This window comes from Petromyzon marinus, chromosome 24, assembly GCF_048934315.1.
Source record: "Petromyzon marinus isolate PM22_M1 ecotype Great Lakes invasive population chromosome 24, UKy_Petmar_22M1.pri1.0, whole genome shotgun sequence".
Classification (NCBI taxonomy): Eukaryota; Metazoa; Chordata; class Hyperoartia; order Petromyzontiformes; family Petromyzontidae; genus Petromyzon; species Petromyzon marinus.
In genome coordinates, this window is record NC_133690.1 from 7,967,552 (window position 1) to 7,994,761 (window position 27,210).

Below are 27,210 nucleotides of genomic sequence, written 5' to 3' on the forward strand. Positions count from 1 at the left end.
TTGGCAGGCACCGCACGGAATTTACACTAAACATGGATATTTTGGCCGCTTTTTGTTTTCTTGCGGTAAAATTATTTTCCTCCGCCGCTGTAACGGGAAGGGGTCTGTCCAGAGGAGCCACACTGAGGGGGAGTCACGTTGACGCGGAGACCGCGGGGTCAGAAAACACGGGCACCGGACAAACAAAATGGAACAAAGTCTGGAAAGTCTGAAAATAAGCGTGAATAGATTCATGCTGGGAATTGAGAGAGAGAGAGAGACAAAGCCTCTGGAGTGGGGAGCGTATGCAAATCATACCACGGTGGAGAGATGTTAACTCCCTCGCCTGGTATGCAGGAGGTCGTGGCTTCAATCCCAACCCTGACGCCTGTATATTTGGAGTTTGCATGATTTCCCCGTGGTCGTGTGGATTTTTCTCCTTGTCCTCTGTTTTTCCACCCCACATGTAGAATCAACATCACGCGTTTAGAGCATTTGGCTGCAATAAATTCCCACGTGATGATAAAGCCACTTCGTTGGGCTGTCATTTGTGGCCAGGTCCCTTCTGAAAAAGAGCTAGATAGCTCAGTGGGCCTTACCTGCTAAAATAAAATTCGTTTATAGTTTAAATCGTGGAAGTAACCGAATTTGGCGACTACAGAGCAGGAGTGCGTGGGAGTCCACCCACCATCTAACGGTTATAAAACCCATCGACGATTACCCATACACCCCATCTCCCTCTCAACGTCTCGCTGACGTTCCCAACAGTAAGCGGACCGCTCTTCTTGTGCACGAGCTGACTTCACAGTTCCATCCCCGAGGTGCTCGCCACGCTGGGCGCACGTTTCTCTACGCTGGCTGCCATTCCATCCACCAGGCCCTGCCCAGTCGCATTTGCTTTCTCTCACAGTCAATAACACTAAAACTATCAGAGTAAACTTTTTATTCTAGCAGGTAAGACCCACTGAGCTACTGTGCAGCTCTTTCTCAAAAGCGACTTGGTCACAAATGATAGCTCAACAAAGTGGCTTGTCGTGTCGAAATTGATAGCAGCCAAATAATCAAAATGCACGTTGATTCTAAACGTCCCATTTAAAAAAAAAAACACGTATTGTTAACGTCGGCCTTTGAATGATTATAACTTGATTTGGGTGCGCTTTGCGTCTTACGATGTATAATATTTTTTTGTATTGTTGTTGCCTTGTAGAGCATTGGGGGATGCCTCTGTGCGTGAACGACGCCACATCATATGACACAACTATTATTATTATTAACAAGGACAGCGATTTTTGGTTTTCACACCTGATGATGACCGTTTGTGTTTACGGTCGAAACGTCGTGAGGATTTTTATTGTTTTATATTTTTTTTTATTTCATTGTTTCCCTGCAACGTGACTTTACCGAAAGAGCTAAGAATATGAATAAGGCCAGCGATGTCAACACGCAAACTGGGTACAATTTTTAGCGTTTACTTACTCCGACCTGGAAGGCCGGAGAGACAGAGAAGCTGAACAAGGAGACTCAGCGCAGAGGGAACGCAACCGGAGGGGGGGTAGGAGGTGGGGGCGGGGGGGTGGGGGGGCGGGGGGGGGGCAGGGGGGGCGGGGGGTAGGAGGGGGGGTAGGAGGTGGGGGGGTTGGGGGCGGGGGGGTGGGGGGGGGAGGTGGGGGGGTTGGGGGCAGGGGGGGTGGGGGAGGGCGGGGGGGGCAGGGGGGTAGGAGGTGGGGGGGTTGGGGGCGGGGGTGGCAGGGGGGGTAGGAGATGGGGGGGTTGGGGGCGGGGGGTGGGGGAGGGCGGGGGGGGGCAGGGGGGGGTGGGGGAGGGCGGGGGGGGGGGCAGGGGGGGTAGGAGGTGGGGGGGTTGGGGGCGGGGGGGTGGGGGTGGCAGGGGGGGGTAGGAGGTGGGGGGGGTTGGGGGAGGGCGGGGGGGCAGGGGGTAGGGCAGAGGGGGGGCAGGGGGGGGCTTGCTTACTGCTGGTAGGGCCAGGGGGTCGTGGCGTGGCGGCCCCAGGGTGAGGGAGGCCGGCGAGGCTGCAGGCGGGGGTGAGACGGCCGCAGCTGGGGGTGCGTCTGTAGCAACTCCAGCGTGAGCGCGTCTGGGGGCGGGGGAAAGACGTTCAACGTGCACACACAGACAGACATACATAGAGACATAGACACATACATACAGACATACATAGAGACATACAGACAGAGATACATAGAGACATACAGACAGAGATACATAGAGACATACAGACAGACATACATAGAGACATACAGACAGACATACATAGAGACATACAGACATACATAGAGACATACAGACAGACATACATAGAGACATACAGACAGACATACATAGAGACATACAGGCAGACATACATAGAGACATACCAGACATACATACATAGAGACATACAGACAGACATACATAGAGACATACAGACAGACATACATAGAGACATACAGACAGACATACATAGAGACATACAGACAGACATACATAGAGACATACAGACAGACATACATAGAGACATACAGACAGACATACATAGAGACATACAGACAGACATACATAGAGACATACAGACAGACATACATAGAGACATACAGACAGACATACATAGAGACATACAGACAGACATACATAGAGACATACAGACAGACATACATAGAGACATACAGACAGACATACATAGAGACATACAGACAGACATACATAGAGACATACAGACAGACATACATAGAGACATACAGACAGACATACATAGAGACATACAGACAGACATACATAGAGACATACAGACAGACATACATAGAGACATACAGACAGACATACATAGAGACATACAGACAGACATACATAGAGACATACAGACATACATAGAGACATACAGACAGACATACATAGAGACATACAGACAGACATACATAGAGACATACAGACATACATAGAGACATACAGACAGACATACATAGAGACATACAGACAGACATACATAGAGACATACAGACAGACATACATAGAGACATACAGGCAGACATACATAGAGACATACAGGCAGACATACATAGAGACATACAGACAGACATACATAGAGACATACAGACAGACATACATAGAGACATACAGACAGACATACATAGAGACATACAGACAGACATACGCAGAAGGGAAGGCTCAATTTGTATACAATGACTATGGGCGGTCACGTGGATTTTCCTGCGGGTTGTCCAGTTTTTCCCTCCCCATTTGTAAACACGCGTTTAGAGTATTTGGCTGCTATACATTTCCACGTGAATAAGCCGCTTCGTTGAGCTATCATTTGTGGCGAGGTTTTTCTTAAAAAGAGCTATGTAGCTCAGTGGACCTTAGCTGGTAAAATAAAAAAATGGTTTATATAGACTAGGTTAGCTTTAGTTTTTATTTCTTTAAAAAGAAAACATTCTCCCCGATGTTCATAGCCACTAGCACCCCTAAGCCGAGCCAGTGGGGGTTAATCCCACGTTCCTATGGTCAGTCTCTTCATTGCTTGCAAACTGGGTGGTGGGCTTAGTCGACCCCTAGCAGGGGTTGAACTCGCATCGTCCAGAGGTGCGTCGAGCACTCCACGCCGGGCTCACGAGAATTTGACAACAACAAAAAAAACGGCCTTCAAGACCGACAATTAATTTCATGATGGATATGAAATGTTAAAACCTGATCAAATGACTAACACCTGCTGTGTTGCGTAAGTGGCCTCGCGAATCGGTCTAGAATGAAAGAGGCTGCTCAGAATGGTAACTCATGAATTTCATGCATTCCCAGTAAATTTGACATCTCAAAGCAGTGCCAGGAGAATGACAAAGAGCAAGAAAGCTATCGCTAACCCCAACTGCCGGCGATGATTTTGGCCTCACGAAATTGCTCGGTCTTGATGCCAAATAAAAGAATGGTGCGACAAGAGGCTCATGAATGTCAAGTTCTCAACACTAGGGTGAGGGAATAATAATTGATCGTAATGATTTCAGCCCGGGACGCGTCTCCGTTGCAGAGTCTTCTTCTCTGCTCGCTCGCGAGGGGAGAGATAAGTATTCGGTGGCGCTAGGAGGAAACACAGACGAGCGGGGAAGGCACCAGCAGCCACGCGATGAGCCATCGTAAAATTCACCGTTAAGCTCTGTGGTCCTCTATAAATGAAGGCGATATCAGAGGGACCACTCACGAGCGGGGAAGGAGGCAGTAGCGACGCATTGGGCCCTCGACAAATTCCACCCCCAAGCTCTGCGTTCCTCTGCTTACGAAGGTGATATCGGCCAATTAACGAGCATTTGCACGTGTGGGCAGGACACCCGGAGGAAAACCCCATGGGTACGTGTGCACCTCGGACGCTCCGGGATGATGCACGGCGGCCCCGGACCAGGACAGTGCCGCTACAGGCAAATCAATGTTGGCCATAGGCTGCGGCTTCAGTTTCGGCACGCTGCAGCCTCAAGGCCAAGCCGCTGTCACTCAGTCGGGGCACAACGAGGCCCCGGAGTTCCCGGGCTGTCCCACACGAGCGTCCGGCTCTTTACCGGCAGCAGGGGTTCACTGCGCTCTTGTAATTAAATTCAGTTGCCACGCCAATTTGCGGCCCCTTAGAACACTCCACTGTTGGACGCAGGCCTCTCCATGCAATGTTAGTCGTGCCAGCTGTTTGACCATACTTCACCACGCTGAGGTTAGTGAAACCGGCGGGGTGGGGGGGGTGGGTGGGAGGGGGGTGGTCGAGGATTGGTTAGGATACCACTTGTCACCGACGTGGGCTGTGGCCCGGTATCGAACTCAGACCACATGCCCCCTACTCCACCCATCCTCCTCTGGATTCACAATCCACACGGGAGTGAAAGGCATGGGCGGCGTCACACGAGAGCATCTTGAAGTGCTACGCGGGAAGAGCGATGGTGGGCGCAGGGCCCCGGAGAAGAGGAGGCTTCGGGTTTGCTTGGCGCGTCGGTGACTCCACCACGAAGCGGGAGACGTGCCCGCGACGTGCCCGCGACGTTCCGCGCCGTGCCCGCGCTGGAGACGCACCGATGAGCGGCGTGTCCCAGGGCCGCGGGCCGACATGCGAAGCCAGGCCGGAGCAGTCCCTAAGCTCCAGCGGGCAGCAGGAATGATGGGCACAGCCCGCGGCGAAGCCCTCCACTCGGCCCGGGCCAACGCAGCGTGACTGCAGCTGCTTGCGAGGAGGGGGGGGAGGAGGAGGGGTGAGGAGGGGGGTGGGTGAGGAGGGGGAGGGAGGGGGTGGGTGAGGAGGGGGAGGAGGGGGGTGGGTGAGGAGGGGGAGGAGGGGGGTGGGTGAGTAGGGGGAGGAGGGGGGTGGGTGAGGAGGTTGAAAAGGGGGGTGGGTGAGGAGGGGGATTGGTGAGGAGGGGGAGGAGGGGGGTGGGTGAGGAGGGGGGTGGGTGAGTAGGGGGAGGAGGGGGGTGGGTGAGGAGGGGGAGGAGGGGGGTGGGTGAGGAGGGGGAGGAAGGGGGTGGGTGAGGAGGGGGGTGGGTGAGTAGGGGGAGGGAGGGGGGTGGGTGAGGAGGTTGAAAAGGGGGGTGGGTGAGGAGGGGGATTGGTGAGGAGGGGGAGGAGGGGGGTGGGTGAGGAGGGGGGTGGGTGAGGAGGGGGAGGAGGGGGGTGGGTGTGGAGGGGGAGGAGGAGGGGGGTGGGTGAGGAGGTTGAAAAGGGGGGTGGGTGAGGAGGGGGATTGGTGAGGAGGGGGAGGAGGGGGGTGGGTGAGGAGGGGGGTGGGTGAGGAGGGGGAGGAGGGGGGTGGGTGTGGAGGGGGAGGAGGAGGGGGGTGGGTGAGGAGGGGGAGGAGGGGGGTGGGTGAGGAGGTTGAAAAGGGGGGTGGGTGAGGAGGGGGATTGGTGAGGAGGGGGAGGAGGGGGGTGGGTGAGGAGGGGGGTGGGTGAGTAGGGGGAGGAGGGGGGTGGGTGAGGAGGGGGAGGAGGGGGGTGGGTGAGGAGGGGGAGGAAGGGGGTGGGTGAGGAGGGGGGTGGGTGAGTAGGGGGAGGAGGGGGGTGGGTGAGGAGGTTGAAAAGGGGGGTGGGTGAGGAGGGGGATTGGTGAGGAGGGGGAGGAGGGGGGTGGGTGAGGAGGGGGGTGGGTGAGGAGGGGGAGGAGGGGGGTGGGTGTGGAGGGGGAGGAGGAGGGGGGGTGGGTGAGGAGGTTGAAAAGGGGGGTGGGTGAGGAGGGGGATTGGTGAGGAAGGGGGAGGAGGGGGGTGGGTGAGGAGGGGGTGGGTGAGGAGGGGGGAGGAGGGGGGTGGGTGTGGAGGGGGAGGAGGAGGGGGTGGGTGAGGAGGGGGAGGAGGGGGGTGGGTGAGGAGGGGGAGGAAGGGGGTGGGTGAGGAGGGGGAGGAGGGGGGTGGGTGAGGAGGGGGAGGAAGGGGGTGGGTGAGGAGGGGGGTGGGTGAGGAGGGGGAGGAGGGGGGTGGGTGAGGAGGGGGAGGAGGGGGTGGGTGAGGAGGGGGGTGGGTGAGGAGGGGGAGGAGGGGGGTGGGTGAGGAGGGGTAGGAGGAGGGTGGGTGAGGAGGGGGAGGAAGGGGGTGGGTGAGGAAGAGGGGGAGGGGGGGGTGGGTGAGGAGGGGGGAGGAGGGGGGTGGGTGAGGAGGTGGGTGGGTGAGGAGGGGGAGGAGGGGGGTGGGGGAGGAGGGGGAAAAGTGGGGTGGGTGAGGAGGGAGGAGGAGGGTGAGGAGGAGACCAGGCGTCAGCATCGCCACAGCTCGAGAAGCAAGCGTCTCACAACAATAATAATTTAGCAGGGAGGAAAACATTTTAAATCTTATCTTATATCGCGACGGAATACTTTGATTTTTACGTGAGATAAATACGCAACGGAAATCTACGCAAATGACTATTCCTTAACCCTTTATTTAGGTTATCTTAACACTTTTACACGAACAGGTTTCATATTCTTGGTTCTTTCGGTAAAGTCACCACGTAGAAGGGAAACAATAAAATAATAAAAATATAAAACAAAAAAATTCTCACGACGTTTCGCCTGCAACACAAGCAATCATCATCAGGTGTGAAAACCACAGCAAGAAAATTTGAAAAAAGTGGCGTTTTTTTTTTTACGAGCAGGGTTATTTGTTCAGGGCATTTTAATTCCATTGGCCCCTCTGTTTGCATTTTCTTATATTCCCTCAGGGTATTCTTGAAACGGGAGATTTGTGCCTAAGTGGGCTCGAGGCCTGGTAAAACAGGCCGACAGGGAGCGGTGGCGTAGCGGTGCTGGGCCTCCCCTAGGTCGACTCAGCCTCAATCGAGTCCCTGGTGCATTGTTTCAACATCGCTACTCGGGATACTGGCCACCCACCACGTCGTGTGCCACTCCGGTCTTCATACGTGCTCGCTCACAGCACTTGCCCCAACAATCTGTGAAGACTATGCGGTGGATCTTTGTTTTTGTTAAGCAGGCCTACGCTGCCCGACTTTGACATCACTAGGAGGCCGAACGAGGCAGCAGTCGTGGGCTGTTTCGCGAGTCCGACTCGTGATTCGTCAAAACGAACAACAATCTTTAAAAAAAATGGGACCTTTTATTGCCGGTGAAATGACACCGACGACCGTGTACTAGGAGACCTCTTTATTTTTGACACAAGCACAACAACCAGGCCCGAGCTTCGTTCTTCTTCTTCTTGAAACTCGTCCCCTTTTATCCTTCTCGGGGCCCCGCTCTCTCGAACTTTCCCCTCACTCTTTTTTTATTTACCACAGCCAATCCCCGTCCTTCTCCTCCAACGGTTTCCCAACCGTCGCCTGCGGGCGGGCTCCGCTCTGTTTCCACGCTTTTTCGACGTTTAAACATTTTCCTCCAATCTCTTAAAACCCCTGCCTCCCGACCAATCATCGTGGAGGCCTCTCTACGCCAATAGGAGGCCTTGGGCTACTTTTTAAATTTACGGTTTGGCTGCAAATTGGCTTGGGGTGAGTGCCTCATAATTTAGGTCATTACACCAGTCTCAAAGTATGAAGAAATACGAATAGGCTTCATTGCGAGAAAGACTAAAACCTATTCTTATTTTTTCAACAATCTTGCAACTTTCCTGTGTCCGCAACCGTGCAACAGTGCGCATCCGCATGCGATGTCACACAACCATCAGCCGCATCGGAACATCACGGACAGGCCGACTCGCACGCCTCCTTCATGAATGGAAAATTAAAGACACAATCCAGGGCAGTGCAATTGTAGCCATTCAACCCAAACCTACACAGACTCTCTCCTGAAGCCCTCTCGTCATGGCTGACATACCTCGACATGGGCATTAAGCTGCAGATCCTATTGCCAATATGCAATCAGAGAAAAGATCACAGGAAGCAGTCACTACACCCCGGTGGAACATGCCGTGCCCATGCATTAACCATGACAACCTTGATCGTTGGTGGCGTAAGAGCTACTGAAAGCAATGCGTTCACAATACAAATGCTCATTTGCCACCTATGCTGGGTCTCAACTCACAAATGTGAGCAATAACTCCGATTATTCAAACACATTTATTAATGTACGTCGAGTAAACGTACCAGAATTGTTCCTTAATTCAAAATAATCCACCCCCGGTGGCGTGTAGAGTGATTAATGCATCATCATCGTCGTCGTCATTCTAAGAATTTACACCTCGGAGTGGGGGGGTTAAGTCGCGCGATGCCTGGGTACAGCGATCAGCTTCCCGCCGTGAGCTGCGATGCCGACGGCATTGTAAACGTCATAATCACGGCCACACGGGGGATGTGAGAGGTGGTGGTGGGGGGGGGGGGATGGGCCTCACCGACAGGACGACATCGGGCTGACTCTTCTGCAGCTGAATGCTGAGGGAGCTCTTATCGGTGGCCACTTCCCACCCGGCTCCACCCTCCGCCTTCTTCGCGGCGGCGGCGGTTGATGACGACGCGGCGGCGGTGGTGGCAGCCTGGCGGTGGGTGCGGAGGGAGCGTTCAGCGATCAGAGAAGAGATGGAGGAGGAGGGTGAACCCTCGTGCCCAGGCAACGCTCTCCTGCGACGATGCGTCGACCCATTGTCATTCCCCACACCACCGATTTTGTACCACGTAGCGCTCTGGGTGAAGCTCATAGTTCGCAGAGCAGTGCAACCCTTTTGTGTTAAGGAAACGGCCCGAGGAAGCAGATATCACAGTGCTACTTCTGAAATTCCTTCGAGTGACCCCTGGGGTCCACACGGTAGAGGGCTGCTGTGCTTTACCACCTGCTCTGCATATGAGAGTAATGTTCGCTGCAAGAACAGTCGAACCTAAATGTTTATTCCCAGCGCTAAAATGCTGCCACGTTAAGTGCAGACGCAATTTTAACTTGATCTTTTTTTGTGCGCAGCCATTGGTGACCAGGCTGTGGCCATCATCCACTCACTGCACTTGAGAAGCGCGTTTAATCACAGGCGACTGAAATCTGGATTGGAACCCGGGGGCCTCAGTGGTGTCAGCTCAGCGCCCCGAACTCTGACCCACCAGACACGTGCATCGGCTCGTGCGTGTGAGGATTTGGCTTTTCAATCAATTGACGTAATGGATTAGTGCGGCTTGTCCAGTCTCAAGAGGCTGCCACAGTAAATGGATAACTTCCTTCACGAATTAACTCTTGATTGAATTGTGGCCCTGGGTTGAGACATTTCACTGGATCGTGAGGAGAAGGAGGAGGAGGAGGTGGGAGCGGATCGTTACACCCCGAGCGGAAACATAATGCGTCATTAACAACCCTCTGTCAATCCAATGCTGGATCAAGTCTTCCTCATGTCGTGCCAGGCATGGGGGCGGTTTGACCATACTTCCCCACGTTGGCGAGCATGGGCTCATGAAGGGGAGTGGAACCCGTGAACCGGTTCAGACATCACTCGCCGGTGATGGTCGAGAATGGAACTCGGACCGATGGGTTAATAGCGAAGCGTTGCCAACCACTGCGCCACCATTTCACCCCACGTCACTTCACGCGCGTCTCAGGCCACGCCGGTTCGAACAGCGCAGCTACTTCACAGCGACCCAAGTGTAGTTTTTTTTGTTAATAAACAACCACACACATCTACATTGCAGACAACAGGAAGGCTTGAAAGATTCGCGGCCTCCGAGTGATAACAGGGTACAAGGAGAATCTTTGGACAGAAAACAAGAAACCTTGATAAGGAAAAATATACATCGGTCTCGATTAAGTGGAAGAAATGCGGGATGCAAACTTCGCACTGCTACAGAGTGTTAACTACCTCGCCTGGTATGCGGGAGGTCATGGATTCGATTCCGATCCTGACGCCTACTATATATTTAGAGTTTGCATGTCTCTCTCTCTCCCTGTGGTTGCGTTGATTTTTCTCTGGGTCCTCCGGTTTTTCCCTCCACGTGTGTTAGAGTATATGACTGCTATAAATGTCCACGTGAACATAAGCCACTTAGTTGAGTTGTCATTCGTGATGGCCAGGTTGCCTCTGAAAAAGAGCTCAGTGGGCCTTACCCGGTAAATGGAAAAAAAGTGAGTGAATAATTATTGATATTTCGATTTAAAGCTTTCGTGACTGCAATGATTCATCTTCTTTGGTTCTTTCGGTAAAGTCACGTAGAATGAGAATAAAATAATAAATTGATAAAATAAAATAACACAATAATATTCTCACGACGTTTCGGCCACAACACAAGCGGCCTTCATCAGGTGAAGGGAGCGAGTGAAGGGAGCGAGACTCGCTCCCTTCACCTGATGAAGGCCGCTTGTGTTGTGGCCGAAACGTCGTGAGAATATTATTGTGTTATTTTATTTTATCAATTTATTATTTTATTCTCATTCTACGTGACTTTACCGAAAGAACCAAAGAAGATAATTATTGATAGTTGTGTAGTGACATCGGGGATGTCACTGTATGGTGCCGGCCCGGGAGGGCCGTGGCGCGCGATGTCCCTACATCGCGGACAGCACCGGGTGGGTTGCTGTGTGAGGCCGGCTCTAGCACAGCACGGCGGGCGATACACCGTCATCGCGTACACCCCGTGGGTGGGTGTAGTACCAGCCCTAGCGGGGCTTGGTGAACGCTGGAATAGCGCAGGCACCACGCATAGCGCGTAGTGCGGGCTCCCACCAGGGGGAGTGGGAGAGTGTCAGCCCAGGGGCAGGGTTGCCCCGGGCCATGGCACTCTGGTTGACCCCGTAGACACGTGATCCGGAGTGTCCATAGAGAGGGCCCCAGGTTGGGGGGGGCTAGGGGGCGATCACGTGTCCGGGGAGAGCTCTCGAGAGGGATCGAGAGGGAGCTAGAACGCTCGAGAAGGCGGGCGGGACAAGGGCGGAGCGGCCCCGACCCGGGGGGGATATAAGGCGGGTCCCTGAGAGGGACCGGGGTTCTTTGTTCGACAGCTGTAAGCTCCACGTCCTACAAGCTGGAAGCTCCACGTCTACAAGCTGTAAGCTCAACATCTACAAGCTGGAAGCTCCACGTCTACAAGCTGGAAGCTCCACGTCTACAAGCTGAGAGCTCCACGTCTACAAGCTGTAAGCTCAACATCTACAAGCTGGAAGCTCCACATCCTACAAGCTGGAAGCTCCACGTCTACAAGCTGGAAGCTCCACGTCTACAAGCTGGAAGCTCCACGTCTACAAGCTGGAAGCTCTACGTCTACAAGCTAGAAGCTCTACGTCTACAAGCTGGAAGCTCCACGTTTACAAGCTGGAAGCTCAACACCTACAAGCTGGAAGCTCCACGTCTACAAGCTGAGAGCTCCACGTCTACAAGCTGTAAGCTCAACATCTACAAGCTGGAAGCTCCACATCCTACAAGCTGGAAGCTCCACGTCTACAAGCTGGAAGCTCCACGTCTACAAGCTGGAAGCTCCACGTCTACAAGCTGGAAGCTCTACGTCTACAAGCTAGAAGCTCTACGTCTACAAGCTGGAAGCTCCACGTTTACAAGCTGGAAGCTCAACACCTACAAGCTGGAAGCTCCACGTCTACAAGCTGGAAGCTCCACGTCTACAAGCTGTAAGCTCCACGTCTACAAGCTGTAAGCTCCACGTTCTACAAGCTGGAAGCTCAACATCTACAAGCTGGAAGCTCCACGTCTACAAGCTAGAAGCTCCACGTTCTACAAGCTGGAAGCTCCACGTCTACAAGCTGTAAGCTCCACGTCTACAAGCTGGAAGCTCCACGTCTACAAGCTGTAAACTCCACATCTACAAGCTGTAAGCTCCACGTTCTACAAGCTGGAAGCTCCACGTCTACAAGCTGGAAGCTCCACGTCTACAAGCTGTAAGCTCCACGTCTACAAGCTGTAAGCTCTACGTTCTACAAGCTGGAAGCTCAACGTCTACAAGCTGGAAGCTCTACGTCTACAAGCTGGAAGCTCCACGTCTACAAGCTAGAAGCTCCACGTCTACAAGGAAGCTCCACGTCTACAAGCTGGAAGCTCCACGTCTACAAGCTGGAAGCTCAACGTCTACAAGCTGGAAGCTCCACGTCTACAAGCTGTAAGCTCCACGTCCTACAAGCTGGAAGCTCCACGTCTACAAGCTGGAAGCTCCACGTCTACCAGCTAGAAGCTCTACGTCTACAAGCTGTAAGCTCTACGTCTACGAGCTGGAAGCTCCACGTCTACAAGCTGTAAGCTCCACGTCTACAAGCTGGAAGCTCCACGTCTACAAGCTGGAAGCTCAACACCTACAAGCTGTAAGCTCCACGTCTACAAGGAAGCTCCACGTCTACAAGCTGTAAGCTCCACGTCCTACAAGCTGGAAGCTCCACGTCTACCAGCTAGAAGCTCTACGTCTACAAGCTGTAAGCTCTACGTCTACGAGCTGGAAGCTCCACGTCTACAAGCTGTAAGCTCCACGTCTACAAGCTGGAAGCTCCACGTCTACAAGCTGGAAGCTCTACGTCTACAAGCTAGAAGTTCTATGTCTACAAGCTGGAAGCTCCACATCTACCAGCTAGAAGCTCCACGTCTACAAGCTGTAAGCTCCACGTCTACAAGCTGTAAGCTCCACGTCTACAAGCTAGAAGCTCTACGTCTACAAGCTGGAAGCTCTACGTCTACAAGCTAGAAGTTCTACGTCTACAAGCTGGAAGCTCCACATCTACCAGCTAGAAGCTCCACGTCTACAAGCTGTAAGCTCCACGTCTACAAGCTGTAAGCTCTACGTCTACAAGCTGTAAGCTCTACGTCTACGAGCTGGAAGCTCCACGTCTACGAGCTGGAAGCTCCACGTCTACAAGCTGTAAGCTCTACGTCTACAAGCTGTAAGCTCTACGTCTACGAGCTGGAAGCTCCACGTCTACAAGCTGGAAGCTCTACGTCTACGAGCTGGAAGCTCCACGTCTACAAGCTGGAAGCTCCACGTCTACAAGCTGGAAGCTCCACGTCTACAAGCTGGAAGCTCCACGTCCTACAAGGCATCAACACGTGTTCGGCGACCCGAGTGAGGGCCCGACCCTACGTAGCTGTAACTCCTACGTATAGTGCAGTTAGCTGGGTGGTCACCACCCTAGGCTGTATCTGGTGAAGGGGCAGTTACCCCTTCGTGTTAACGTGTTGATGTTACAATAAAAGTGCTGCCTCTAAAGAACGTCTGCGACTCAGTTGGACTCACTGCAGTTGTATTAGCACTGCGTAGGTCTCCGCGGTTGTGCTGTGCAGCTGGTTGACGTGCGAGCGCGTCGGGCGTTGTACAGATTGCTCGCCGCGATGAATCTCCGACGTTTCACTGAACGCGCTGCCTGCGACCGTGCGAGCCTCTTCTCCGATTACTGAATTCAGTTCCCGGGGTAAGAGAAACTCCCCCAAAGCTGCCGGAACATGTAGGTGAAACGTCGGACATCACGCCGAACAACGCGCAACGGTCAAACCCTTACGTGGTGGTAACGGAGAGCTCAAAGGGTTTTAAAACGTAGTAATACACTTTCGTGAGCAATGTCATCCATAGTAAAGTTGATTTTGGGTTATATCGCGTCAATATAAATGTCATTAAACTCGCCACCACCCGACATGGCCAATTAGTAAGGTTTATGTATATTACCAAAACATTTATATATTAGTTTGGTTAGTCACAGTTGATCAAATTACATTAAGTATTATATATCCGGTAAAGTCACGTAGAAAGGAAACAATAAAATAATAAAAATATAAAACAATACAATTCTCACGACGTTTCGACTGCAACACAAGCAATCATCATCAGGTGTGAAAACCACAGCAAGAACATTTGAAAAAAGTGGCGTTTTTTTAACGTTTGCCACTTTTTTCAAATTTGCTTGCTGTGGTTTTCACACCTGATGATGATTGCTTGTGTTGCGGTCGAAACGTCGTGAGAATTTTGTTGTTTTATATTTTTATTATTTTATTGTTTCCTTTCTATGTGACTTTACCGAAAGAACCAAGAATATGAGTCCCTGCAGTCACGAAAGCTTTAAATCAAAATGTATTATATATCCATTGTAATTTGTAGGACTACAATAAACCCCCCCCCCCCCACCCTCTAGGCATTGCACCTGATTGCCTCACAGTGACGAAATAAAATGTACCCCCTCTATTTAAGACCGATACAGGAGGAGGATTTCTCAACAATTCTGGCTGTCGCCTGATGATGCTGGTTGTAATTACCGGTGAAACGTCACGGTACCCGAATTGTAAATGTTGTGGGTTTTACTCTCTAACACGCCGGTGTGCTGAACTAGTAACTAATTGGCAAGTTCTGTTAACGTGACGAACCTTACTGATCGGCTGTGTCGGGTGGTGGGCGGGTTTAACGACACATACATATGCAATCTAACCCAAAAAATAACCCTCTAATATGGATGAAGGGGCTTTTACTGACCAGAAACCCGCAGCGGTGCCAAGTGCCACGGCCATTACCCACACAGGAAATAGCGGCGACGTCAAGCTTGTGCACAGCCTAAACCTTTTTCCACTCAGCAAACCGAATCAGATTTTGTCTTTGCCGGCAAAACAAACGTTCAGCTCAAATGAGAATGTTCTCATATCGAGCATAACGCTGCCCCTTTACTATAGCCGGATGAGTGAGCCGATTGAGACTCCGAGTCTCGTTTTCAAGGGAGACCCGGCTTACAGGGACAAAACAGCGCACAACGTCACATGGGGATGGTGCAACAGAAAAAAACTGGGTTAAAAATATTAAACTATAAAAAATGACCTTATCGTGACAAAAAAAAATCAAGCGTATGAAATGATACTCGGTTGTAACATTTCCCCGCACCTCTGATTAGCACGGTTGGCTACGCACGGTGCGAAAGAAGTTTAACGTGCGTACATAAAACAGAACTTAAATTCCAGCGAAATACACTTTAAAAGAGGGACAAGTTACGTTTCTAAGGCACTTGCGTTCACATTTATTTAAGAAATGAGTTCAATTGCCCATAAAACGCTGACTGGGAGGATCCAGTTTCGTAGCTGTAGCCAAGACGCAACGCTATGATGGAACTACGGGCATCATGGTTCAAAGGGCAATTTCCAACTTAAGTCTTCACCCTCGGAACACAACACAAAGCACTTGGGATGGGCGTCTGTGTCGCGAGCGTTTAATTCTAGATTCAATCAAGCGGACAAAACTTGCCAGTAATTTTTTTGGAGGCTAAGATATGACGTTCAACTGTGCCAAAACGCTTGTGATAAATCAGTGAAGGCGAACCAAGCATATGTTTGTGTTTTTAATCAAACAGCCGTGAACATCGTTTAGAATTGCAGAGCTAGCGGTCATAATACGTTTGCCGGATCATTGAACCTGTTCACTTGTAGAGAAGGATCTCATTCTGTTTCATACGAGAGATGCGAGCCACTTCGTTTTGTATGTGAACTTTGACAAGAATGTCGACAGATAACAAACATTTTACATGTTTACCGTGGGTCATTCACTGCTTTGTTGATGTCTCTTCTCATCGAGACTGATATAACGCCACCATATTATCCAAAGGCACTTCATAGAAATTGTAAAAAGTGTACGCAAGGTGACAGCGGTTGAGATAGAGAGTGGGGTTATTAAAAGTGGTTGTGTAAGAGACACGCGCGCACAGAAACGAACAGATTCTTCAAACGATGGCGAACTGGGCTTGCAAACGAGTTCGCTGACCGTTTTTAAAGGGAAGCAGTGGCCATGCCACGAGGCAAAGCCGAATGAGACGGCTGGGCCTGATGATCGAGTCGATTCATCCATTTAAAATTGGAATCGGCTACTTTTATTGAGGGTGATTTCTCGGGGGCCTTTAAAATTTTCAGCCTCCTCCCCCCCACACCACTACACACCTTGAAGGTGGGAAACCCTCAACTAGCCACGCCGGGCACAATGCAGCTGATGATGATGTCGTCAAGCCCTGTTCATAACCTCCCATCCAGCGGCACATGGGGCGGGGGGGGGGGGGAACACTTTTTTGTCCGACCGCTGTACTCCGGTGTTATCCGATTGGTCGAGTAAGCGAAGCAGTCATCGATTACTCAGCCAATCGGATTTCTCAGCTGTAGCTGGGTTCAGCGAGCCTGAGCCCTCCACTTCTCTTTCCCCCAGAGCGGAGCAATGCAACGTAACAAATCGAGGCCCTCAAGACGTTAGAACCCGAGCGGCTTAAGGCGAGGCAGAGGAAAAGTTGACGAAGGTTATCATTAGCCAAGGCTTTCCTCCAATTCAGCAAAATGACAGTTTAAGACATCTTAAATGAGACTTCACACCCCTATATAATTATCCTTCACTGGAATAGAACTTTGTGAAATGTCGCTTTGAATAAGTGGAATTGCCGACAAAAAATTCAGTAAATTTTACTTTTTAAATCCTCAAATGCCGTCCTGAGGCGACTGGATTTGGCAGTTTAGCCGGGTCGTGGTGGATACACACGTGGCCTCTAATCTAGCACGGCGGAAGCAACCAGGGTTGGCAGATCACGCACAGTTTGTAAAACTCCCTTCCCGTGTAATAAAATATTCAAACTAAATTATTGTTATTTTACCAGATAAGGCCCACTGAGCTATGTAGTTATTCTTCAGGAGTGACCTGGCCAAAAAAAGTGGCTTATCATGTGGAAATTTATAGCAGCCGAATACTGTAAATACATGTTTTTAAATGTGGAGGGAAAAACCGTGACTTCGAGGAGAGAGATAAGTAAATTCCCAATATACAGCATGCATCAGGTCGGGATCGAATCCACGATCTCCTGTATACCAGGTGAGGTAGTTAACATCTCACCACCGTGACGCCCCAATACCCTGGCTCACCAGGAGAATGCAATAGGGCAAAATGTCGGCTTGACCTTTTCCATCCGTATGGGATCGACGGTTGCCCTACTGCACGCGGGGGGTTAATCCCTGGTGCTCTGGTTTCCTCCCACATGCAGACACTTGTTAATTGGCTGAAATCATCTTCCTATATAACAGCATCACTCTGAGGCTTGGGCAATTGTTGGCACAAGTTCACCGCATGGCTGCTGCCTTCCCGCTCGTCTGTGGTTCCTCCTCGTGCCTCCGAGTCCTCCCTCCTCGAGAGTGGGCGAATACTGCGCAGCGTGCTGCAAGTTGAAACTGTTACTATTATGATGAGTTCCAAGTTCTATTGTATGCAGACTTCTGAGTCGGTGAAAATTCGAAGCTGTGTGCAGGCGTTTCGCTGTTTCAGCAAGGACTCGTGCAGTGTGCCTCTCGACCAGTGGTTCTTAACCCGGGGTGCACGCACCCCCTGGCGGGTGCGAGATGCCCTTTCTGAGAATCAAATGGGTGCAGGCTCCAGCAATGGTTAAGAACCACTGCTCTAGACACATGCGTAGGTCACCGTGGTGAGGAATCGGCGGCCAGTGTGGTTGTACGAGTGACCGGCTTTTAGCTGCGCAAACTCTATTTGTACTGCATACTGCCCGATACGTTTTGAACAATGTGTGGGGGCAACAGGCGGCAAGGGCGGTGTCATGGTCAATAAAAAATAACCCGTACATTTCCATTGTAATCACGTTAAGTTGTACAAGCGCTGCGAGAGCACGTTCCTGAAACGGCACTGGAACAAGACTGCTGTAGGTGCATTTACACGACTTCAGTGGGATTACCACTCCAGTGGGATTGGCACTGAAATAATTTAAAGGGGAATCTTATTTTGTATTGGCAACACAAATGCACCCCACAGCTTTATTACCGTACTGCGCGGTTGCGCAATGGTGCATCCGTGCCGTCTCCCCACAACCTCTCATTGACCCACAGCATGAATGCTGATGGACAGCCTCAAGACTAACCCAAAACCTCGACACTAACCCACAAGCTCCACACTGACACACAGCCTAAACGTGAATCCACGGCTTCAACATAAATCCATACCCTCAATACGAACCCACAGCCTTAAGCCACAGCTTCAACGATAACCACACGACCACACAGCCCCGATATGAACCCACAACCTCATCACTAGGCCATAGCCTCACACTATTTGTTCCACCTAGATCCACCAGGTGGAAGCTCCGTTGGCACGATATGACCAGGGCACGTCGTGGGAGCTGCTGATCCGTGTTGGTCCGTGCTCAGTGCACGCTTGGGGAATTTTAGAGCCGTAATTTCGGGGCAAGGTCCCCGGAGAAAGAAGGGTGCCTTGCATTCACTGTTTTTGTTACTTGAAAAAGCAGCTTCAACCCGCTGAATTACCATGGAGCAATGTTGTTTTGGTAAACAAATAAATCAGCGCTAAATTACTTTGTCGGATACACCCGGTAAGCACGGCATGTTGGGCGAATATTCGTCGAACGGTTCTAACCACCCATAATAGAGTTTTTTAGGGTTAGATCGCGTAAATATATAAATGTGTCGTTAAAACCCGCCACCACCCGACACAGCCAACTAGTAAGGTTTGTCACGTAAACAGAACGCGGACAATTCGTCACTAGTACAGCACGCCGGTGTGTTGGAGAGCCAAGCCACAACATTTACAATCTGAGTACGACGTTTTGCGAGTAATTACAACCAGCTTCATCAGGCGACAGCCAGATTTGTGGATAAGTCCACCTGTTTTGTCCCTTATATACTGTACCTTAAAATTAAACGAGATCCAACCAGCACCTTGGAACGTAAAACAACGGCAATCATTGCCAAGTCATCAATTCCCAAGGAAGAGCAATACCTGATCAAACCAAGGGCATCAAAACCACCAAGACTTTATGGGTTACCAAAAATGCACAAATGTCCCATTAAGACCCATAGTTAGTATAACAGGCTCTGCCACGTACAAATTATCACAATACGTAGCAAAACAAAAACAGCCCTACATCGGTAGGACCTCTTCGTTCATCAAAAACTCTGAACATCTCGTAAATATAATTAAAGATATTAAGCTTAATCCTAATGGTGTTCTCGTAAGTTTTGATGTGACCTCTCTGTTCACGAGGGTTCCGGTGAACGAGTCAATTAAATTACTCGACACTCTGGTAACGAACAAAGGTTTAGCCAAAGATATCCCAAGACTAGCTGAACACTGTCTAAAGAACACATACTTCTTGTGGCAAGGTGACTTCTATAAACAAAAGGAAGGAGCAGCAATGGGCTCTCCTTTGTCTCCTGTGAATTTGTACATGGAAGATTTTGAAACAAAAGCAATAGCTTCAAACACACTAAAACCATCTGCTTGGTTTAGATATGTGGATGACACATTGGCGGTCTGGCCAAACGGAAAAGATGGGCTGAACGCATTTCTAAATAATCTCAACTCGCAAAACCCATCCATCCAGTTCACCATGGAAGTGGAAGCTGACAGAACTCTACCATTTCTGGATATTCTGCTAGGACGGGGTCGAAATGGTAAAACAACAGTGTTTACCAACAGAAAACACATACTGACGCCTATCTGAATGCAGTCACACCATCACCCCGCACAGAAATCTGCTCTTATCAATACGCTCATTCATCGAGCTAAGAAAGTGTCAGATGGTGACAGTCTGAGAAGTGAAATTAAACATGTTAAAAAAGCAGTGCAAATGAACGGTTACAATGATGCACAAATCAACAGGGCATTGAATGCCAAAACCAAATCAAATAACACGAGCATATAAACTGCCAAAGTAATTAAAATATCAAAATACCGCACATTGCGGGAGTAACTGATGAACAAGCCAGATTTTTGGAAAAACAAAACGTCCGAGTAAGATTTGTCACGGTACATAAAATACAGAAATTAATATCTGGTACAAAATATGTTTTACCGAAGCTATCAACAGAAGATGTGTACAGGATTAACTGTGCAAGAGGACAGCTGCGTGGTCACCACATCTACGCCTCTATATAAGGAATAAAACAGTAAGACTTCTCCATAAATCTGGCTGTCGCCTGGTGAAGCTAGTTGTAATTACTGGCGAAACGTCGTACTCAGTTTGTAAATGTTGTGGCTTGACTCCCCAACACACCGGCGTGCTGTACTGGTGACGAATTGGCCACGTTCTGTTCACGTGACAACCCTTACTAGTTGGCTGTGTCGGGTGGTGGCGGGTCTTAACGACACATTTATATATTTACGCGATCTAACCCAAAACAACCTCTACCATGGATGATAACGGTCGCGAAAAAGCCTGCCACGTGTTAAACTGGTTCTAAACACGTTCCGACGTTGGCCCAAAAAGCTGGCATGTTTATTTACTGTGCTGCATCTTTCTTTCACGAGCCTTCACGTTGCCCGCATTCTCCATCCCGAGGACACGAGCAGTTGTTATGAACGGCTGTGCTGAAGATCACCAATCCGGGTGACTCCTTGTACACACCTTGTACACACGGCGTCGTATTCAAGAGCTGCGGGGGCGCGTGACACTTTAAGCCAGCGATGAAATCCGACTGCTGCGAGCTAGATACGCAACACATTTTCCAAATATTTCTTCATGGATCAATGAGTGGTTTCCTTGCGGCGAGATCGTATAGGTATGCCATTTCTGTTATTATAACCATCCAATAACCAGAGAGAGAAAATCAAATCTAGTTGCCACGTCACGGGCAAATATGCCGATTGGTTTGGTTATTCAGGAAAAGTGGAGGAATGTTGAAAAGCCAGAAACATCCTGACAATTGTTCACTGGATATTGCATTCAGCACCACGCGGTGTTGAAAGCTCAGCTCTCCTCTGTGAGAGCTTCCTGATCTGCGTCCTTAAACCGATGCCTTTGCGTCATCAGAACAGCAGTGCAGGTGAACCAGTTTAATCGTTACGAGAGTTGACTGTCAGTTGGTTGGCTGCGATTGGCAGGTTAGATTGGTGTAATAAGGTAAAACTAGTTTGTGGTTAGTACAAATCGGCCATCCTTAATCATGCTTTGCACCTCCGATTAGCAAGGTTGGCTACGTACGGTGTGAACGAAGTTCAACATATTAAGGTGCATTGAGTTGGTAATAAAGCTGGCGTTTTAACGCTATTGTGATCCTAAGCTCAGCATGAGTTTGTGAATATGGTTAGTTCGTATTGTTCGAGATTCGCCCTATGAGAAATCAGCGATACACGTTGATTGAAGAGAGTTGGTGCAACATTGTAATAATTAATTATCAATTTAAAGCTTTCGTGACTGCAAGGATGCATCTTCTTTGGTTCTTTCGGTAAAGTCACGTAGAATGAGAATAAAATAATAAAATAACACAACACAATAAAATTCTCACGACGTTTCATTGAAGCTCTGTCGTCCCGACAGGTTTGTTCCTTTTACCTGAAGAAGGCCACTTGTGTTGTGGCCGAAACGTCGTGAGAATTTTATTGTGTTATTTTATTATTTTATTCTCATTCTACGTGACTTTACCGAAAGAACCAAAGAAGAATTAATTATCAATTGATTTAACCTACATGGCTGAGTGGTTTACTCTCTCTATGAAATTAGTGTAGTCTTATATAATAAAATTAACCGAACTAGCTCAGAGTAGGTTACCCAGTTCCCACTCGCTTGGAGCACGGTGTATATATATGCGAGCCACGGTGGCGAGATGTTAACGACCTCGCCTGGTGTACAGGAGGCGTGGGTTCGATCCCGACCCTTGACGCCTATTTGGAGGTTGCATGTTCTCCCCGTGGTTGCGTGGATTATTATCTGGGTCCTCTCGTTCTTCCCTCCACATTTAGAATCAACATCAAGTGTTTATAATATTTGGCTGCTATAAATGTCCACATGGTAAGCCAACTTCGTTGAGCTATCATTTGTGGCCAGTTCACTTCAGAGAAGAGCTAAATAGCTCAGTGGGCCTTGCCTGCTAAAATAAAAATAGCATAGTTAGTTTTCGTGTCTATATTTTCATGACACCCATACTACACAGTAATAAAACCCACAATAAACCAACTTTGCATCAGAATCTTGATCGTGAAAGCCCGGGTGTAAAATTCAGAAAGAACCAAAGAGTATTAAATAGTGTTACTGATATTCCTTGGGTATATCGGTAAAGCCACGTAGATAGAGCAAAAATATATATAATTAAATGGCTTTACCGAAAGACCCAAAGAATATGAATTCCTGCAGTCACGAAAGCTTTACGTCGGATGTTGTTGCTGTAGGTTGCAGCAGCGCGTCTATGCAGAGACGCAAGTGGAATGCTGCGACAGGGCCGCCCACATAACTGTGGGTGGCCGTAACTAAAGTACTACTTTTATAATGATAATAATAGGGTTTTCCCCCTTTCTTTCTGGAAACAAAACTGAAACCTTTTTTTTTTACAAGGATTCATGTCTGCATTAACCACAATACCTGCAGTCAAAATGCAAACAAAAAAAACCTACTATGATAATATATGCATTGTCCTTGAAAGTGATTGGTCCACACCAAGGGACGGCTTTCTTTTGAGCCTCGACCCAATTGGTGCTCGACCAGATGACGCCAAAAGGCGTACATGCTGTACAGATCGATGACTGCAGGTATTGTGGTTAATGCAGACATGAATCCTTGTAAAAAAAAGGTTTCAGTTTTGTTGCCAGAAAAAAGGGGAAAAACCCTATTATTACATTTTGGTACTGGCAAAGGAGGTCTAATGATGATGATACTAATTTTATTTTACCAGGTAAGGCCCAATGAGCTATGTAGCTATTTTTCAGATTCGACCTGGCCACAAATGATAGCTCAACAAAGTGAATCAACAAAGTGGCTTCATCACGTAAAAATTATTGCAGCCAAAGACTCTAAACGCACACTGATTCTAAATTTTGGGTGGAAAACCGGAGGACCCGAAGAAAAATCCACACGACCACGGGGAGAGAAAGACACGCAAACTCCAAATATATAGGCATCAGAGTCGGGATCGAAACCACGACCTCCTGCACACCAGGCGAGAGAGTTAACATCTCACCGCTACTCAACCTCTCACGGCGATCACTCATTATAAAAGCTGAAAGCATTCTAAGGCACGCTACTTAGAGGGGGTTTTGATCCTCGAGCATAAATTTAACCGACTCTGGGGTTTGCACGGCATGGCACGGTTGAAGCAGTGCGACCTTCAGCTTTGGTCAAGGAGCGGTGGCGCAGTTATTAGCGCGCTGCGCATTAAACTTGCCCACCTGAATATACGTTTTCAACGACCACGGCTGACACCACTGGCTAGTGACGAATGAAACGGTGCTGGAGTGCGCCCCCCCCCCCCCCCCCCCACTTCACCAACTTACACCGACCGGTGTGGTGAAGCATGGTCAAACAACTCCTATGAACTTCATTGATGGGGATGCCTTTGTGCAGCGGTGGATTGACAAAGGGGGCTGTACATCACTCAGCATCTTTATTTTTCAGCTTCATTTAATCGAGAGAGAGAAATAAAACCCTCCTAAGATGAACGTCTCTTTCCCACAGGGTACCTGGCAACATGGCAGCAGTACATCATTTCCAGAGCGAGCGTAAACCATGTCTCACCAGGTGGAGTTACAACGCCTTGACCTTCCCTCAATACCTTCAACCGCTGTTCGCCGAGCCTATATTTTGTTTTATGAAGTCTTAGCCTTCGTCTCATGTACAATTCCGTGATTTTAGCCAAAGTCTTAAGTCTGCGGACTTAAGACTTTTATTATTCATTGTTGGTGGGAGGGGGGGGGGTGAAATTACACCTTCCCCCAACGTTATAATAACTAATTTTAGTTATATTCCTAGTTCTTTCGGTAAAGGCACGTAGAAGGGAAACAATAAAATAATAAAAATATAAAACAATAAAATTCTCACGACGTTTAAATCAAAATTATATTAGCTATAGTCTATTATTGTGCAATTACACCTTCCCCCAACGTTATAATAACTAATATTAGTTATATCCTTAGTTCTTTCGGTAAAGTCACGTAGAAGGGAAACAATAAAATGATAAAAATATAAAACAATAAAATTCTCACGACGTTTAAATCAAAATTATATTAGTTATATTCTATTATTGTGCATGACGGCAGTATTGTTCAGGAGCAAAATGCCACTGTCGAGGTCTGCTGCTCGCCACGGCGAGAGGGCTTCAGGAGAGAGTTCGTGTCATTTTGCTGTCCCTCCTCCGTTGAAGGAGTGCACATCCCAGTGGGGTTAGTTACCGCACGGTCCGTAGTTTGGGTTGCATAGCCACAATCGCACTCCTCTGGCTCGTGATTAGTTTTACATTAACGGACGAGATGTGAGCATCGGCCTGCCGATGTTCCGATGCGGTTGACGGTCACACCACCAGAGTCTTCGAGGCGGAATGTCAAAGCCAGGAGGTGCGCGATGACGTCCGGGTCTCGAACGAGGTGTTCAGCCTGAACGTCCGCGTTGTTCCAGACCGCGTGCGTTGCGATCGTTGGACGGTGGCAGCCAAATCGGCGAAGAACTCAGTGGCACTGCAGTCTCGATTTAACGTGACCAGATCGCTATCTCGGTCTGCGTCGCCGCTCAGGCTCTCGTTACCTTCGTGTCGTCGTCACAGACGCCGGCGGTCACGCCCTGCTCTCTGGTGGGAGGCGGTCGTCGACGTGGCCCACGGACCCAGGTCACACATTTCACTCGTCGGCACCTGAGGCGGCTTAAACCTTAGCGGGTGCCACTCTCTTGATGTGGCCCACGGACCCAGGTCACACATTTCACTCGTCGGCACCTGAGGCAGCTTAAACCTTAGCGGGTGCCACTCTCTTGATGTGGCCCACGAACCCAGGTCACACATTTCACTCGTTGGCACCAGAGGCGGCTTAAACCTTAGTGGGTGCCACTCTCTTGATGTGGCCCACGAACCCAGGTCACACATTTCACTCGTCGGCACCTCAGGCGGCTTAAACCTTAGCGGGTGCCACTCTCTTGATGTGGCCAATGAACGGTTGACTCATGCGATAAGCATTTGAAGTGAGTTGGGTTATTTAATAATTAGACTCTCGATAGCGTGTAAATTCGTCGGACTGCGTAATGTTTTGGCACCTTAGTTGGTACCGATATCCGTTCTGCGCCATGGACCATCGTCACGCTCTTAAACTATAAACTATTTTTTTATTTTAACAGGTAAGGTCCACTGAGCCATGTAGCTCTTTTTCAGAAGGGACCTGGCCACAAATGATAGCTTGACGAAGTGGCTCATCACGTGGAAATTAATTGCAACCAAATACTCGAAATGCATGTTTCTAAATGTGCGGGGGGGTGGGGAGGGAGAAACCAGAGGACCCAAAGAAAAATCCACGCGACCATAGAGAGAGAGACACGCAAACTCCAAATATACAGCAGCAGGCGTCAGGATCCAGATCGAACCCACGACCTCCTGCGGTACCAGGCGAGGTAGTTAACATCTCATAGCCACCGTGGCGCTCGATGGTTTCCATCCACTAGGTAGTCATCGCTCTCTAAAATAAATTAAAAACTCAGATGATGAATATGTTTGTTTCTAGTTTATTTAACAAAGTTAACACTGATTTCAACCCCACAAATATTGGCTCTAGTTTCAAACTGCCGGCCACTTACTCCCTGTCGGTACAACGTGCCTTCGGAACCATAAAACACCCAGAGATACTCTGCTCATCCACGCTATTTTGGAACTAAAATGTACTCCGGAATCACATTTTTTATACGGCGCGCGGGCATTTACGAAAAATACCTCACAGCTAACCTCGTAACGGTGCAAATACGCAGCTCGTGTATATCAAAACCATTTAACATTTAAAAAAAATAAAGCGATAGACGTCACAATTCATGGCACCTTTCACGCGCATTGATTTACCATGCCAGTTGGACACACAACTAGACGCTAAGCAGCAGCAGCAGCAGCTCTTAATCACACTCGGCACACGTGAAAAATACACGGAGATATTTTTGCAGCTCTAGGTCAGCCCGTTAAATTGTGCGTTGCGGCAGCCAAGGGGACACGGAATTCCCCCGGGATGTGTTTGGGGAGGACAAGTCAAACAAAGACGGGTTACCGCGTGCGGCCTACGCTGGGAAAACAAACGCACCCACAGTCTGGAAAACATCCACCGGCGTGATGTTGGCCGCGATAGTCCTACGTTTCGCTCCCGCGTGCTGGGCGATCGGCCGGGTTCGTGAGGTTCTAACAAGGCGAGGTTACACCGCGGGCGCCACGGTGGCCAGGTGATGTCAACGCCCTCGCCTGGTACACAGGAGGTCGTGGGTTCGATCTCTCGAACCTGACCGCTGTATATTTGGAGCTTGCGTGCTCTCCCCCCATGGTCTGCGTGGATTTTTCTCCGGGTCCTCCGTTTTGTTTTTTACCCGCCACATTTAGAATCAACGTCTCGACGCCTTCAGGAGTATTTGTGGCCGCTGTACACTTCCACGCGGCGAGCCACTTCGTTTGTGATCGCCAAGTTGCTTCTGAAAGAGAACTATATAAGCCTTACTTGGTGAAAAAAAAACACACACAATAGTTTAGCTCTGGTTTACAAACCCCCGTAAACGCATCGGAGAGCTAAAGAGTAAAAACCGCGACAAAAAAGCAGCTTGGCAGTGCCGGACTAAGCGAGTGCGGGGCCTGTAGCCTATGTTACGAAGGGGCCCTAAATATGAAAACAATCATAAAGATTAAAACACAAATGTTTAACCTGCATAGTAAAGTAATTGTATTTTTTCATTTGCTACACAGCCAGATAATACGACAAATCGCTAACCTTAAACACCCAGTCGTTCATAAAAGTTGAAGGCGGTGTAGTACTATAGTAATAGAGCAAGTGCAGAATCACTGAACCGCAATTGATAGCTTGAAAGCATTTAGCGTGGGGCCCTTGACAGTGCAGGGCCCGTAGCTACTACTACACTTGTAGCTACTACACGTGTAGTAGTAGCTACTACACGTGTAGTAGCTACTACTACACGTGTAGCAGCTACTACACGTGTAGCAGTAGCTAC

General features: G+C 49.4%; 1 protein-coding gene across 1 annotated transcript in view; it reads right to left on the reverse strand.

The window, feature by feature from the left end:
- LOC116945510 (inositol 1,4,5-triphosphate receptor associated 1-like) overlaps positions 1-27,210 on the reverse strand; it is a 126,868-nt gene that overhangs the window by 57,466 nt on the left and 42,192 nt on the right. The window contains exons 3-5 of the mRNA XM_076069385.1: positions 8,747-8,887; positions 5,017-5,161; positions 1,951-2,074 (exon numbers count right to left, since the gene is read on the reverse strand). Of these exons, the coding sequence (XP_075925500.1) occupies positions 1,951-2,074; positions 5,017-5,161; positions 8,747-8,887 (410 nt within the window). The remainder of the gene's footprint in view (positions 1-1,950; positions 2,075-5,016; positions 5,162-8,746; positions 8,888-27,210) is intronic.